Source organism: Manacus vitellinus, unplaced genomic scaffold (assembly GCF_001715985.3).
Source record: "Manacus vitellinus isolate BGI_N305 unplaced genomic scaffold, ASM171598v3 scaffold_38_pilon, whole genome shotgun sequence".
Taxonomy (NCBI): domain Eukaryota; kingdom Metazoa; phylum Chordata; class Aves; order Passeriformes; family Pipridae; genus Manacus; species Manacus vitellinus.
Genome location: NW_021940526.1, coordinates 7,665,069 through 7,682,446, shown reverse-complemented (window position 1 = coordinate 7,682,446; position 17,378 = coordinate 7,665,069). Strand labels below are relative to the sequence as shown.

The 17,378-nt window shown below is 47.7% G+C and overlaps 1 protein-coding gene across 2 annotated transcripts in view; it reads right to left on the bottom strand.

The window, feature by feature from the left end:
• The window catches only part of LOC103758574 (sodium/potassium/calcium exchanger 3), a 166,043-nt gene that overhangs the window by 76,700 nt on the left and 71,965 nt on the right, over positions 1-17,378 (bottom strand). Inside the window, exons 7-14 of one of the 2 annotated variants that reach the window (XM_029961680.1) lie at positions 16,705-16,730; positions 14,996-15,049; positions 13,316-13,449; positions 10,643-10,803; positions 9,791-10,061; positions 8,900-9,066; positions 7,971-8,085; positions 7,583-7,695 (exon numbers count right to left, since the gene is read on the bottom strand). In XM_029961680.1, coding sequence (XP_029817540.1) covers positions 7,583-7,695; positions 7,971-8,085; positions 8,900-9,066; positions 9,791-10,061; positions 10,643-10,803; positions 13,316-13,449; positions 14,996-15,049; positions 16,705-16,730 — 1,041 coding nt within the window. Of the gene's footprint in view, positions 1-7,582; positions 7,696-7,970; positions 8,086-8,899; positions 9,067-9,790; positions 10,062-10,642; positions 10,804-13,303; positions 13,450-14,995; positions 15,050-16,704; positions 16,731-17,378 lie in introns of both variants that reach the window. The other variant, XM_018077518.3, reaches the window with a different exon arrangement.

Below are 17,378 nucleotides of genomic sequence, written 5' to 3'. Positions count from 1 at the left end.
AGACACTGCTTCTCTGTTACATCTTCAGCCTCCATAAAACCAGCAGACCATTCCAAAGGCTTCTGTGTCTAATTTGCTGAGGACAGTGCTTCCAAAGAGAAATGTTTGGGGCTGTTTTCTTTGGACTACCTGCAGGGCTCTTCCTTGCAGGTCATCCAGGGGAATAAAAGTCGCTATTAAAGATTATTCAAAAGTTCAAAGTGTATGCTAATTATTTATGGCAGCTTTACAAATGTAACAGCAACACAACTTATGCTGTTCCTATGCAGGCAAAGCAAACAGGGCAACCAACGTGAGCACCAACTTCCCCCTGCAGGGTCACTGCTTCAAAAAACTCGAGTTTCACTCCAGCCTAACAGTTCCCAACCTGGGCCAAACAAGCAACATTCCTGGCCTGGGATCTAGCCCAGCTCCCACTGCTGGGCAAAGCAAAGAGCTGTTAATTAACCTAAATAGCAAGCACTTTCCTGGCAGCCTTTCCACATTTGCTAACGTAACAGGCATCTGTCTGCTCCAGAAAGTGATCCTACAGAACCACGAGTTGTTTTTGTACAGTACTGAGGAGTGGTTTTGAAAGAGCTAAATCCAAGCTAGGCTGAATCCCCAGTGTTCACACATGCCTTTTTTTCTCTCATTTTACTTCTCCATTTGCCTAAAGGATCCCTCAATTCTCCACAAAGTCTGCTGAGCTCAGACTGACTGCACGTGCCAGAGGAGTGATGCTGGAGCAGCTCTGCACCAGCACCTTCATTGCTGTGTGCCAGTTAAATCCACTTGTGTGCACAGGGTAACTCCACAGCACGTATACTGCAAATCCAGTGCCTCTGGAATTATGGAATTACACCCAGCACCCACCTATGGAATCCATCTCCCAGTCATCCTAGGGCTTTGGGAACAGTCTTACATCAAACATCAATGTCTGGTTGTTCCAACTGTCTTTCTGGGTTTTTTTATTCACTTCTCATTGTTTTATAGCCCTTCTCACATGTTGTCTTTGTCCTCTTCTGTCCCTTTTCTGCTTGTTCTGTGGCATGACAGGGAGATGCCATCACCTGAAACGTCTGTGGAATTCTTCACAGCTTTTTCAAGTACTTTGAGCTCACCAGCAAGGTTTTTTTACCCAAACAGTTGCACTTTCTCATCCAGAAATTCCAGCTGTGATATGCATCCAGTTCAGCCAAACGAGCTTCCTGACAAACCCCTTCTTTTCCTGCATTTCACTTTGGACGACACGCTGCTGTTGCACAAATGTCCCATCAGACTACAGCTCTGAAAACACACACTTAGCTGATGAACTACTCCACTTTCTGTGATGATCACTGTACCCTACTCCATTTCATGACAGACTTCTAACTGTGAGCACAGAAGCTCGGGGGATTCTGAAATCTGGAACAAAAGCTTAAGAAAAATGTGTCCTTGATCTGTCAAGTCAGAGCAGAAATCAGTCAAGCAGCCCTCTCATGAGAAGAGTGGCATTTCCTCCAAGAGGCACTGGAATACCTTTTCTCAGAACATGTGACAACGTGGAAGTTTAGGGAAAACAAGGCCAGTAAAACATTCAAAACTCGCAGTAAGAAAGGAGATAATTTCAGGTTTTGGCAAAGGCCAGAAAAAGAGCCTCAGCTGGAGTCTTCTTCATTACAGAAGGAAAAGCCCAGTTCTCTGTTCATTTAAGAACAGGAAATGCCTCTCCCCCAAAACTGTCTGCAGACAAAGCACTCCCTCATATACAGCAAGGAGGGAAAATCAACATTCCCAAACTCTCCTCTGAGGTCTGGCTTGTATCTAGGGGCTAAAGTAAGCCAGAAGAATGCTGTTCTGACTGATCACACACGGAAAGTTTGTGCATTCCCAGTCTCCTCTGCCAGACTGACCTCCCTGCTGCTTGTGCAGCAAATGCAAAGATGCTGCCACCAGCTCCAGCCATGCCCAAGCTGCTGCAGCAGGAAATAGGTAACCAAGGTTGAGGCTAAACAGCAGAGGAAAAACAATGGAAATAAAAGTGATTCTATTCTTCAGTTCTTTTCTGGCAGTTGCTGAAGGGAAAACAAGGAGTTATTGCCAGAACCCAGACTTGTTTTGCTTCAGGGTCCAAATATGACAGAAACTACCCCAGTAAGGAATTTTAGAAGGACTCTGCTACCTTTCCAGTCCCTCAGCTGAAAAAGCTGCAGGTCCTCTGTATGTCTGGGGATCCTTTTCCTGCAGTGTCTCTGTCTGGCAGTGGAAATTCAGTCTAAATCCATTATTCCCCAGGTCTTGCCATGAGACAGCGGTCTCAACAAACTGGAACTTCAAACATGTGCTGCATTCCTGCATGTCTAAATGGAATTTCCTTCTTAAACCTCTTTTAAGACTCCTCAGAGAGCAGCATCCTGGGTTTGTTCTGTATCACGAAATTCATTTTGCAGAGGGTACCCACCTGGAATGCTGCACATGGACAATCAAGGTATCACAGAGGAGATGCAGGGGCTACAGCTGGAGAGAATTCCTGTAATGCCTGGAGATTTGGCAAGGACACCTTTGTTCTACACTACAGCACAATCATTCTGATCTCCCTGTCGTGGAACCAGGGAGCAAATACACTCACTACATGCAAACTACTCCAGGAGGCTGGAGGGACTAGACAGTGGCTTCAGCATGCACCTGCTATGTCCATCCACAGGTTTTTGGGAATCTGACAATAAGTGAATCCATTAATACCTGCCAAGCTGCATACTGTTGCTGCAGTGATGCCAGCACATCACACTGCAGGTGCTACTGTGGCAGATGGAAAGAGTCTGGCAGCTCAAAGCAGGAGGAGCAGTAACAGCTCCAGAAGAGAAGAGGGATGCAGTGGGAAGCAGGGACCCCCACAGACACTCAGAGTCACCACCTGGTTGCTATTCTGGACCCTAATGTTTGCCCCATGACTGACACATCCGTGGATCCTATTCCCTCTCTTCCCTCAGATTTAAGGTGGACTGTATGCAGGTACCTGGGCCAGAGTGGGGCAGGGAACAGACACACAGATGTTGGCTGTGAGGAGATTAAGGCCAGCTTTGTCCTAAAGTACCATTCACCCTAGTGCCTTGGAATTAAAGCAGTGAAAAGCAACTGGTCAGCGAGGAGCAAAGCAATGATGCTTCCCATCTCCATGTGTTTTTCAAGTATTTGCTTCCCTCTGGATTCTTGGATGCCTAATAAGGCTTGCACTGGGATTATTCCTGCTCTCTCTAGCTGCCTGTTTGCATGGAAGGAATGTCATGTCTCTAAGACTTCTAATCTGCTGTCAAATTTTGCTGACACTGGCTGAATTATCAGGCAGAGGAGCGATGGACTGACATGATCATACTCCCAAATGCTGATGTGAACAAATGAACCTGGCTCTTTATCCTTAGGCTAAAATTCCTGTTCTCTAAAATACTCCTGGCTGATGTCTGGTTTATATGCAAAAAAATATTCCAGAGGGAAGCAATTGGATGCAAACATCCTTGCACTCTGCATATGCCAGGTCCACTAGGGAGGGATGCTTACTGGGTTACAGAGTCAGCAATGTGTCCAGGATTCAATGCTGGAAGAGGAGAAAGCGAGCTCTGTCAGAGGACTCTCTAGGGCCAGAGGGATGCTGCTTTTCCTCCCAAGCCCTGCTGGCATCCCAGATTAGCTGTGTTGATAACAGAAGGCCAGAGCATCTGCAGGAGGGTGGCCAAATGACCTCTAAGCAGTGGACATGGAAGCTCCAGTGGGAAGCACAGAGGAAGGCAGAGTTAGTACCTGGACATTAATGGGTGTTCAGAAACAGCAGGGACTCTCTTAAAATAGTAACCATATAGTTGGGTTAGAGACTAGACATTGTAGGAATAGAAGGGATCTGATGTGGAAAGTTTGATGTTGGCTAGATCTGCCTTTCAATGGGGAAAGTGTCGGTGGCCAGGACCAAGCCAGGAACTGTGGAACTGACAACTGAGCTGAAGGCAAAGGGTGAAGGCAAAGCAGGACCTTTTCTTCTTGCCACCGACACTTTTTCTTGGAGAAGCATGAGACGGAGCATTCTCTGGCTTGGGTTTGGACCAGCTCCAGCCAGCACTGGAAGGAAGAGAACAAAAATCCAGTGCTGCCCAGTGATGACCACACTGAGACAGGCCTGGCTGGTGTAACAGACACACGCAGGCGAGGCACGGTGAGCGGTACCAGAGACCAGTGCCCTGGCTCTGCACAGCTCTGCCCGCTGTGCCAGCTTCCTACAGCACAGCATGGGGGTGCAACTCCCTGGGCAGGCTGTCTCTGATTGCAGGGCACCGACATCCTACATGGAAATGTTTCCTTTTAAGCAGAAAAACAGAAGAAGGAAAACCTCCTTCTCTAAACCAGGTGACAGATGCTTCCAAGACGCAGCCTGAGAAGCAAAAGATGGTTTTCCATTCCTTTCTTGTAACAAGGAAGGAAGAATAAAATAAATATTGAGCTGAAACACCTGCTGACAACGGGCCTGGGGAAGGGGCTGTCAGAAGAGAGGCACTTAATCACAATGAGATCTAGCAATTCAGCACCAGGACACCTCTCTCCAGAGATTCACAGTTTACTTCCAGTTCTGCCATTCACCTGCTGTGTGACTCCAGCAAGCCCATTAGTCTCCCTGACAGCCTCCCTCTTGCTCTTTTCTGGACTCATCTATTAGATCACAAGATCTTTCCCCCTCAGACACTATTCCATAGAGTGAGCTTATTTAAACAGCAAGGCCTGATTCCACCTGAGGCCACTTCCCAGGATGGCTGAGAACGTTCAGAAAGCACCTAATGGCAGTCCCCAAGCTGCTCCACCCAGGTGCAGCACAACCACGGGAACAAAGAGCACACCCTCCTCTCCATTTCTGCATGGTAACCTGCCTGAACTCCTTACACCAGCATGAACAGGGAGCAAAACTGTCCACAGGGGATTCGGAGTCAGGCAGCCTGGAACATGATATGTATGTACGGATTTTACAGAGTATCATATTAGAGATACATACCACACTCTGGAAAAAGCCATGAGTGTGTAGAATCCCAGAAAAACAAGGCTGGAGGGGGCTTCTAGAAGGTTCTTCTGCTTTGAAGTTTAACTTCCAAATCACACAGTCTCCTGGTTTTGGCTTCCACAAAAGTTATTACAGCTTGTTTACTAAAATGTGTTTGCTCTCTACTTTCAGCAGAAGCTTAACTTTGCCACAGTCCACTTACATTAAACATTCTAGGGAGGCAACCATGGTTTTGGATCACTACACAAAAGTAATTATAGTCAAGGAAGCCCTTTTGGTCTTCAACTCTCTCCTCCCCTCTGTAAGCAAGTCAAGGGCATCACCACTGCTTTTAGGAGTTCCTCTTTTGGAGGAGATACCACAAAGACACATTTGGGTCCTGCCAAATACCAAAGGAGCAGCACTAAATCCTGACTATTAGCTCAGAAACTACCTAGTGCTTCTGACTCAGTGACATTTAGTGGACAACCAGGCTGGCCTCAGCTCATGAACCCCACCCCAGTCAGCAGGCCCTGCTCACACCAGCAGTCCAAGGCTTGGCACGAGGGACCTCAGGGACCTGGAGCTCCGTGTCTGATGCCCCTGCTGACCTGGGTGCCAGGCACTTGGGAACGTTCCCAAATAACAACCAGCATCTTGGAGCTCTTAACACTGACCCAGCTAACGCCAGCCTTTCTTGGCAACTTAGTAATACTTCAATAACTAATTACCAATAACAAGAGGGTGAAAGAGGGGGCTTGTTTTGTTTTGAAGTCCAGTTACCCGAGGATTTGGAGAGAAATCCAGGACCTGCAAGGGAAAACTGAGGAAACTCTCTTTGCTAATTGTGGGGCTGTTTCCAAGACTGCCTTTTCCAACCACAGTGATCACACTGTACAATGGACATTTTGGGTGTGCAACACAGTAGTGATATTGTTATGCCTCCATGAAAGCTGGCTGCATCTGTTCAGCCACTCGTTTTCATCCTTTTCTGCAAAAATACACATGAGTTGCGGATAAAGATAGGGATTTTATTCCTAAAGATTGCTTAATTTTGGCACTCCTGTACTCAAGAAGAGGGAAGATCTGAGGAGCTAAAGGCTGGTCAGCCTGACCTTGAGCTCTGGGAAGATGATGGAGCACATAATCCTGGGAACCACTTCTAAATATATGAAGGACAAGAAAGTGATTGTGAGCAGACAAACTGATGGAGGGGAAATCCTGCTTGCCCAGCCTGATACCTCCTGCGACGAGGGGGACTTGCTGGGTGAGGGGAGAGCAACAAACATTGTCTATGTTGGTTTTGGAAGGCTTTTGACACTGTCTCTCCAACAACCTCAGAGACAAACAAAGGAAGAACAGCCCAGAACAGCAGACAGTGGAGCAGACTGACAAGCAGTCGAACCACTGTGCTCCAAGCCCAGCTGGAGGTCAGTCACTGGGGCCTTACCCCGGGGGTCAATGCTGCTTACTGCCTTTATTTAATGAGCTGGATGATGGGGCAGAGAGCTGGCACTGTTCACCCAGGAGAAGAGAAGACTCAGGGGGACCTTACTGATGTGTATTAATACCTAATGGGAGAGGACAGAGGAGGTGCAGCCAGACTCTTCTGAGTGATATCCACTGAAAGGACAAGAGGCAACACACACAATTTGAAATACAGAAATTCCATTTAAATATAGCAATACCTTTTCACTGTGAGACTGGTCAAACAACAGAGCAGGCTGCTGAGAGAGGCTGTGGCTGTGCACACTCCATCCTTGGAGGTAACTCAGGAGCCAACTGGACATGGTCCTAAGCATTCTGCTCTAGCTGACCCGGCCTTGAGCAGAGGGTTGGGGACCAGACCATCTCCAGAGGTACCTGCCAATCTCAGCAAGTCCAGGATTCTCCTGTCTTTTAACTTTGCACTCACTCAGTGACTGTAATCTTTCCTCTGTCCCACACTGCTGTCTGAGTGGCGTTCAGCTAACAACAACAGCCACAGCAACCTCCATCTAGAACTTTGTAACATCTCCTCCTCTTCCTTCTCAGAAGGAACCTTGTAACAACGCTGGGGCCAGGGGGTGGCTCTTCTATCATTTGGGAAGTGAAGGGTGAGTTCATTAGTGTTGGGTAGTTTTTTGCTTAAACAGGAAAGCTCTGCAGAGTTTTCTGCTGATGGTCATGCTCTGAAACATCCAATTATTTAAGTTTCCTTCACTTTCCAGTATGTTAACATAACACCAGAGAGCCTTACAGCTCTCATCTATCCTTTACATTTCACCTGCGTGTTTATCCCCTTTGGCTTATTAAAAACAGGGTCATTCTTCTTATATGGAATATATTCAAGAGTGTGAAAATCATCCAGTGTACTCTGGTGAGCTAGCTTATTTCAGCACAGACTTCTGTCTTTAAGGAGGAAATGGAAGTACTTGTCCTCCAAAGGATGGAGATTGTTCAGTCACAATTAATTGTTGCTTCTCCCAAATCGTAACAGACCAAAACTATTTGTTTTTTTCAAATCCAATCCACAGAATTTTGGACGTTAATTTTCTTTTTCCTAAATAGACACAGTTTACTGAAAGTAAATGAAGTGAGAACAACGTGAACAAATGTAGGACTTACATATGATCCATAATTCACTGCCAGGGTCTGCAAAGCCCATGGAAGGCCCAGGCCAATTAAAATATCGAAAACGTTGCTTCCGATGGAGTTGGACACAGCCATATCCCCCATTCCTGCAGGAGTGGAAACCAGGTACAGTCAGACATGTCTCAGAACAGCCTTGCAGCTTTTAACCTTTTAAACTTGTTCCACACTGCCATTAAGAACCTGCTAGCTGCTTTAAAACAGCAACACAATTTATATCCTTCTTTGTTCTTGTTTTAAACTTCAGGCTCAGGAAAAGGGCTCTGTATGTTTTCACATGCAGGAGCCACCTGTGCTACCCAAAGAGAAAGAGAACACAAGGAAACACTTCCCCAGCAGTATGACATCCCTGTGAGGAACCTACCTTGCCGTGCCACAATAAGGCTTGCCATGCAGTCTGGCACACTGGTTCCAGCTGCCAGGAACGTAATGCCCATGATCACATCTGGAATGCCCAGGGTGTACCCAATGATTGTCACCTAAGGAGAGGAAATAAACTGTCAAGCTGTTTACAAGAACTGACATCCAAGACCAGCTTGGCCCAAATCTGCAATACGCTGTGAGACAAGAGTGTATCTCTCAGTACAAACTCACAGCTCCTTTAAAGAGAAGCAGTGACAGGGTTTTTTGGTATATTCATCAACTGGCAGAGGATAGCACTCACCTGCTAGGTACCCTCTTTGGTTAGTTGCTTCATATATTTCACCCACAATTTTCCTGAAACTAACCTGGAAAAGAGACTACATGGTGGCCCACTACCCTGTGTAACCATCTGCTGATCTTGGATGAAGTTTGCAGACATTATTATTTACAAACACTACGTAAGTGGACACTGAAACTGCCCTGTGGTTCATTCTACTATGAAAATGCTATATGCAGTGACTGCAAACAAATCCTGTTAGCAGAGAGAAGATACCTTTAATTTCCTCTTCCCTCTGCTATGCAGTCTATGTTAAATTAGCATTCTTCAAATTGATTAATATTTTTAAATTTTGGGTGCCTCTGTCTAATGACACCCATCTCCTAATTTCCAGGTTTAATCACTCTTTTCAGCTCCCTACACCAGACTCCAAGCAATGTGAACCACGTGACTCTGTTTTCTCCTCTGAGTGGGGACAGGTGACTCTGTTTTCTCCTCTGAGTGGGGACAGGTCCAGCAAAAATGGAAGCAGACATAAGGTTTCTCATCTGAAAACTGAGGTGTGTAGAACTTCTCGCACACTCCTCTAGGCTGACAAAACCCATTACTGTTTCTTCTCCCAGACAGTGGTTCCTGGTGTAGTTGGTACGTACCATCCACACCATCATGTAAGAAAAAGCTGCAATCCAGAGGGTAGAAGAAGCAAAGGTAACCATGAACCATTTTTCCAAGTGGGGTTTGTTACAGTTGGGCACAGTGAAGTACAGGACAAAACTCAAAGGCCATGTGAAGACCCACTTCAATATTTCTATCTTTCCACCTGTAAAACAACAATAATGGGAAACAATCACAATTCTAGTCTGCTGTATTCCCAGATGTTATTATTTTGTTAATATGTCCAAGGAAGATGGCAGGGACCTCTCAGCCCAACTGCTAACCAAACAGACAATAACAAGCCATCTCTCGTTCAGAGGACCACGGTGTGATGGCAGATGGAGACGCACAGGAGTGTGAAGTGACTGCCTGAGAGTTTAAGCAGTGGGTCAGAGCACATGTGCTCCCTCCCTGGGAGGAAGCAAAGGGGCTGGCACTACACTGTCCCACCGAGGGAAGAGCCCACCTCCCTTCCCAGCAAAGGTAGGCCCTAGCCACAGACACATCTGACCTGCACTCAGGCACCTCGACAGCGGCCCCACCATCCTCAGCTTCCTCCACAGTCAGCAGAGATCCACTTCTCCAGAGGGTGAGTCATGTTTTGGGGGCAGGAACCACCCTGTGGAGACTGCTCTGTCTCCTCTCTGACTGCAACAGCAGCACAGGGCCAACACAGGAGCTGCAGCAGAGGTGTGCCCAGCCCCAGGAGCCTGCACCCTGAGAGGTTCCTGCTGCTTCCCAGTTCCTCTTCTCTGTTACCTGTGACCAGGCCCCTCCCTGCAAAGTGCAGGCTGATGGGAGCTCCCAGAGACACGCGTACCTCCACGTGCGTCCGCAACGCTTCCTGGCAGCACCCAGACAAACACCACACAAACCCAGCAGCTGCTTACTGGGGAGGTCGAAAGGTGTGTACGGCCCTTCGTGGTCATCGTCGTCATCATCCTCTTCCTCCTCCTCGTCGTTCTCGTTGTTCTCGTTGTCCTCGTTCTCGGTCTCGTTCCCGGCCTCGGCCACGTCCTCGTCCCGCCGGCCGCCGTTCACGCCCCGCTCCGCGGAGTTCCCGGGGCCTGTCCCGTTCTCAACCACGTGCTTCACGGGGATTTTGATTGCCACTTCAGACTCACCGTTGGTGTAAGTCCTGCTGTTGATCAGCCTCTGCCTCTGTAAACACAGGCACAAAGTCTTGCTGAAAGATAGATTTTTTTAAATTTGATTTTTTCAAGAGAAAGGGAGGAACACAGAAAGAGAGACGTGTGGAATTCTTTAAAAATTTGGCTTTAAAGGCAAAAGGGATGAATTTCAATCAGGTAAAACATGATGCTTGCCTGCAGACCACTAGATAAATCTCACATATGCAACTTTTACAAGAGAAGAACCAGTGGCTGTGGAATTGACTCCAGGAGCACTCCAAGACTAGGGACAGACTAAGCGCAGACTCAGGGGAGTGCCATATTATTAAACAAGTGCAAGTGATGTTATCAGATCAATGCAGGGGGCACCCCCTGTGAGAACACTACAGGTAACATAAACTCGTAACAACCTGAAACCTGCTCTGCTAAAATCTCCACGTGGACAGACAGCAAGGGATGATTTACTAAAGTCAATGTCAGAAGGATAAAATATGGGAGAGGGCTGTCAGGGATCCCGAAGAAACACAAGAGTTCCATTTCAACCCAAACACTGTTAACAAGAAAAGGCAAAATGAGAAGGAGAAGGGCTGGTGAGGGAGACAGAAGACACACCTCGTTGATTAACATGCGGCTGGCCATGGAGAGCCGGGTTTTGGGAGGGAAATGGCTGGTTATCATGATCCGGAGCCCAGCCTCGGAAAAGGAAAGCTGGTGTGGGTAGGCAGAGAGCAGCTCATCAACCATGATCACCGAGGCTTTACGGTGGAAATTTCCTGCAGCCAGGGAACAAAAAGAAATTGAGGTCTTCTTCCAGCAGTCTCTCTCTCTGGCCTATATGGCTCTCAGAACAATAAACCCACGGGTTCCAGAAGTTCTTCGTAAGAACCATTCCTTCAGCTACCGCCACTCAAAATATGCCACCTCTGTCCTTGATGTCTGCCTTTTACACATCCTACATTTCTGTCTTCAAATAAACTGCCAGTATGGTATTGCCACTCGTGCTCCTTACAGAGAACTCCATCTGCTCTGCACAGTTCATCACAGGCCTGGGTTAGGCAGCCCACTGCTTCCACAGCAGCTATCCCACCAAGGCAGAAACTCAGGAAAGCTGCACTAATTCCAGTTATCCTGCACTTCCGTGGGGATATTGTCCTCACCCACCATTAATTAACTGTACACAGCAGCAAAGAAATCATCCCTGTGTTCCTGCGAGGTACCAGTGCAAACAGAAAGCAGGTTTCTGCATCCTGGCCTTGCAGCTCATGGCTGGGAAGTGCCACCAAACCCAGCAATAAGAGCATGTGCCAGGGTGGCCCATGGCATGGGAGCAAAGGGACAAGGAGAGAGGGGCAGGTACCCTAACTGTGCTCCACCTGGGGCGTGGTGCTCGTGCCTATTGCCTCTGGGGTTCATTCCTCCTGTGCCTGGAACCACCTCAGGCTGTCAATTCTGTGCCAGGACTGGAACTTGGCAGCAGGGAAACCTCAGGCCTTACCTGACATATTTCTGCTCTGGTTTACTAAAATCAGTGCTGAACACTGGCAAATGTTTCGTGGCATTACTGGTTTTTACCATCACTGTTAGTCTTACAGAACAGTATCTCTCTGGCCTTTGTGTCACTTTTTTTTCTGACTGTTGGATGAATCCAAAATAGTCAAGTCAACTCCTCAGCTCCTCCATATCAAAAAAAAAAAAAAAGGAAAAAATAATCAAAATAGCCAGACAGCTTTTCTTTGTCAGTTTTTCCACACTGGCATTTGTTGAATGGCACCTGGGGGAACTGCCCCAAACACAGAAATCCTTCTGTTTCAGGTCTTTTTTTCTTTGTTCAGAAAAGGCCCTCAGAAAACAAACAGTGTCTGAAACCCTCAGGGCACTCTGTTGGGCAGGTGCTGTTTGTGACCCTGTGCCCCTGGCTGGGACAGACAGCAGCACCACTCGTCTGTCCAGGCCTCCAGGGGCCCTCTGCCAAGGAAATACAGGAACAATCCTCGAGGAGATGAAGCAATGCTTTCCTCTTCCTTCCTCAGCCAGTTTGAGTAACCACAAGTGTCCAAACCAAAAAGTTACCAGCAGTTGAGCAGCTGTCATGCAAAGACACATTGTAGGGACATTTAAACCAAATCCCACTATCAGAGATAACCCTGAGGGCACTGAGTAAAGCTGGATGGGCAAAGCCTGAGTTTACAGTCACTGAGTTTTCCTGGTACAGAGTATCTTGCCAGCACAGATTGCTGTGACAGAGAACAAAAGCAGATTCCCCAAATCAGAGTGCACAGCACTTCTAGCAGCCTTCCCTCTGCAACAGGCCTCTGCCAGATCAAAGGGTTTGATTTCATGTTTGTTGCCTACTGCATATAGACTATGCCTCTCAATCACCAATTGCAGGAAAAGACCTGGTTTTTTAAATTTACGTTTTTGTAGACTAGCAAAACAAAAGGGGCAGCCCATCTGTAGGCAGAGACCAAGACTGATTTCAACATGACAGAGCAGCTTCTTAGGCTAAATCCATGTCTCAGGGCAAGGGGAGGTGTTATTCCTGAGGACAGGTGCATATAAACCCCAAGCAGTCACTGCACATGCTTGTTGAATGTTTCAAAGACAAGAAAAACCCACTTCAAATACAGTTTAGCACACGCTTGCAAATGCAGACATTGAACTGCTGCTGCTGAGCTATGGGGTGGGGAATTGTTTTTTAAGCTGAAGAAACACCATTATTTTTATACGTGATCATACTGAAGTTAAACAGGAGCAGATCTCAGCCAAAGTGAAATACCCTTAAAGATCACTCACATGGCAAAGCTGTGCACATTCAAGACAGCACGTGCAGTAAGAGCACACTGCTCAGACCCACACAGAGCCCTCACTGGGAGAAAAGCGTGCACTGGTCTAAGCAGGGCCTCCTCCTCTGCTCAGCTGATGCCCCTTTGGAATGGAGTTAAATTTAACTGGAGATGATGTGAATGGGCAATGTCAGCGCAGAGTAACAGCACCTGCAGGAGGACTCCCAGTGGCTATAATGGGCTCAATAATCAGGCCCTGTGCTTGAAGGAGTCCTTACAGCCAAGCACTCGTCCAGCAGCAAGAATTACCTGGAAGAGGCCGGAGCTGCCTCCACTGGCACAGGCTGTGATGGCTGGGCTCACCACACTGTGCCCCCACCCCACCTGCCCACCACTGTTTCATGGCTCACAAGACAGCAGCAGTTCACACCCTGAGAGCAGGGACAGGCTTGTAAACACTCAGAATGATGCAAGTGAGAGAGTGACTTACTGGAACAGTTACCTTTCTTTAGTAACACCACGGTGGCGTCGCAGTTGCTGTTGTCGTCCATTTCCGTGTTGCTGGCTAAGCCGTTCACCATGTTTGCAGAGTTTTTGGTCTTCCTCTCAAAGCAGTGATGTATGGTTGAGTTGTACCTGCACAAAAGAAACAAACTCAGGATGTACTTTTACTTTGTGAGTTTTCCTTTCCTAGACTCGTATTCTGTGCAATCCAACTAAGGGAGGGAAGAAAACTCCTCAGGTTTTAGGGGGTATGCCAGAGCACAGTAAATTGTACACCATGCAATCTCCCTGTACCCAGAAGGCTATGAAAGACAGAAGCCATGAATCTTGAATGACATGTATGCTTATGTATTAGGTGTGATTAATATTCTGTATCATGAGTAACCATTGCTTGTCATCATCCAAGCTTATTTTTTATCACATAATCACACCTGAGTATGTGTTGTTTTACCTGGGATGACCCCCCACAGAAACACAAGGCCATATGCTCAGTTCATCTCTACTGTGGCAGGGAGGGGAATAATCCTTGTTTCTTAGAGTACCCAGGAGCTGACACAAACACGAGCCAAGGGTCTCACCATGGTGCTCAAAGGCAAGGGTAGACTCCTGTGAACAGCTGGTCAAGGTACCTAACCAGGGCAGCAACCTTTCCAGCTAGATCCAAACAGGTCTGAAACATCTGTTCACACCACAGCATTGCTTTCAGGGGAAAAAACAATATTCAGACAGTACAGCTGTCTTGCTGGTCAATTAATTGTTGCAAGGCTGAAGCTACCCACCATGTGAAAGTTTCTAATTATTAGAAGTGAGATGAATTCTGGCTCATGTTCCCGTCAGCTCAGCCTCAGTGTTTCACTGTTCTGAGAATTTTTCTCACAATATTTACTCTACTCATAATTTCAAAACAAATCTCTACTCTTACTTACTGAGACAAGACCACTGGTGTGCTTGGCAGCTGGTAGGTTTTGTTCGATGTTCCAGTTTAAATCTGGGTTTCCTTTCCACTGGCTTTTGAAAACAAGACAGGAGGAGGAGAACCAAACAGCAGAACAGACTGGTTTTACTAGCAGGAACTTGTGTGAGAGAAGTCACACAGGTCACATGCTCAGAAAATCACTGCTGACTGTGCTGCAGTTTTATCATGGGTCTCCAAGCAAGCAAGAACTACAGCAGAGCTTCACACCCACAAAAAGCAGACTGCAATCTCACACCTGTTTATTTCCAAGTAGAGATGCTAAAGTGAAGTCAGAAGAGGCCTGCTTTGGTGGGACTTGAAGATGGATCCAGGTCTCTGCTCTGCCACAGACTTGGGTGTTAGCCTTGGTCTGTTCACACAGTGCAAGATCCATAAAGCACAGATTCATAGGACAGTTTTAGTTGAAAAAGACCTCCAAGATCATCAAGTCCAATGTTAATCCAGCACTGCCAAGCCCACCACTAAGCCATGTCCCTTAGTACCACATCTACATGTCTTTTAAACCCCTTCAGGGATGGTGATTCCACACTAGCGTGGGCAGCCTGTTCCTGGATAACGCTTTTTGTGGAGAAATTTTCCCTAACAGCCAATGTCTGGCAGAACTGGAGGCTGTTTCCTCTTTTCTCTGTCGTGGGGGCTGGGTGATACAAAGGGAGCAGGGAGCCTTAGAGTTTAAAAAAGCCGAGAGCACGTTTGACTTACTTCATTATAATGATGTAGATGACATACATCAGCACTAAGACTAAGGACTCCCACCTAAAAACAAGAGCAACACAAACACATCAGAGCAGGGCACGGCAGTCAGCTGCCTGAGTTCAGCCACTCCCCCAGTGGCACACCACATGCCTGCAGAAAGGCCTGACCCTCCTGGGCCGTCTTAACACTCCTCTGTAAAAAAAGGATGCACAAAGAAATGGCTCACACATCCATGCATGATGCCTCCCTTGTTTTGTTGACTTCTGCTCTGGTTTTACTTGGCCAAATCGGCCTGTCAGCTAAGAACAAGTGACAAAACTCAGGAGCTCAGTGAACAAATCACACACCCAAGGACCACTGAGACTCCCATAAGGACAATAACCATGGGGGCTGGGGCTGAGGCAGGGGAGCAGTCCTGCTCTGCCTGCATGGCTAAGGCAGGGTGTGGGGCTCTGTGCATGCTAAAGCACACTGAGCACACAGACACAGCCCCAACAAGGGGCAGCTGCTCCTTCGCCCCTGCTGCTGCTGCACGAGCACTGAGAATGCAGCAGGCACCACTTCAAACTGCTGACTGGGTACCGACAGGTTTATTCCTCTGCTGTTTCTGGGTCAAACTAATGAAACAATGAAACCTGTGTGAAAACAAAATATGACTTCCAGAGCTTGTTTCTAGGTAATCTTCTTCATTGGCCAAAACGCTCTATTCTGCATAGTTCCCCATGGCAAACTGCTAGTCCTTCTGGAAATCACCCCTTATTAGACTCTGTATACTAAAACTCACGGGCCACTTGCTCCTTAAGGATTTTGAGACACTGCACAACCATATCAAAATCTCATGCTCTGCTTCCTGCGATTCAACACTCGGCTTCCCCATTGATGTGTTTTTGTTGAAGGGCACAGTTAAGCACAACTGGGCCTCGAGTCAATTTTAGTAAAAAAACCCCAAACAAACAAGCCACAAGAAACAAAAACAAAAAACAAACAAACAAACAAAGAAAAGCAAGCCATTGCGAGAGCCGGTGCTTGAAACCCGGCTCTGAAATGCAAGACAACCCCCCGCCGAGAGCGAGTGAGGGAAAACAGGGAGCCAAGCGGCCTGACGCTCCCTAGTGCTTGTAATCCAAATTACAGCGGCTGGGAGCGACACCAAAGCCACCTGCACTGCCACCTCCAGCCAGAGAGGGACTGGAAACAACACCTCGAGACCAAAGCAACTGGCAGCACACTTCTAAAAGTGTCTGAAGCCCTCTTAGCCTACCGTACCTACTGCACTGCACATCGATGGGGATATTAATTTTCTAATTTTTTTTTAAACTGGTCATTCACTCTTTAATATCACCTCAGGGACGTTCAGTTTTTTAAATATTTAAAAATCCAAATAATGGAATGCAATTATTTAGGACTGCTTGGGTGGCCCCTTCTGGCACATGCACACCCACACCTTTACTGAGCACGTTGCCATCCCTGGGCGGCTGCAGGGTAAGCAGAGGGCACTGACTGCTGCTGCTGTACCAGGAACAGCCTGAACAACACTCTCCTGGCCTTTCTAGCGCAAAAAAATTAGTTTTCTAGCCCATCTTGTGCTGATGTTTCTCACACAGCAGGAAACTGCTGCCCTGCAGAACTTTCCAGCTTCCCCCTCCTCCCCTGAGGAACCCTAATTGTGGCAGCTTTTGTGTATAACCAGAAAAAATGGAAAGGGATTCACTTACCAGGAAACTCTTTCGTCATAAATAAACTGTGGAGAAAAGGTTTAAAAATAGCATGTTATACACAAAGCCATAGCTGAAAACAGCTCATCACGTGAGGCAGGAGACAGGGTTTGGGGCAATGGCATTAAGCTGAGGTGTAGTTTGGCACTGCCCTCCTACCCAGCATTTGAACTTCTCAACCCTCAGTTTCTCTCACCTAGTCAAGGCAGGCAGGTACTCGGAATTCTGGTGTTAACCAGGGCTATTGCAGCAGTTACAGGGAAAACAGCTGGGAGCCAAGAAGGGGCTGCACACCTCTGACCCACTTGGCTGGTCCCACCGGGACACGGCCTCCTCCTGGGCCTGGGGAGGGCTGAGGGCAGGACCAGCTCTGTGGTGAGGGCTGAGGGAAGGACCAGCTCCGTGCTGAGGGCTCAGGGAAGGACCAGCTCCATGGTGAGGGCTGAGGGAAGGACCAGCTCCGTGCTGAGGGCTGAGGGAAGGACCAGCTCCGTGCTGAGGGCTGAGGGAAGGACCAGCTCCGTGCTGAGGGCGCAGGGAAGGACCAGCTCCGTGCTGAGGGCGCAGGGAAGGACCAGCTCTGTGGTGAGGGTCGAGGGAAGGACCAGCTCTGTGGTGAGGGCTGCCAGGGCAGGTGCAGCTCCTTGGTGAGGGCTGAGGGAAGGACCAGCTCC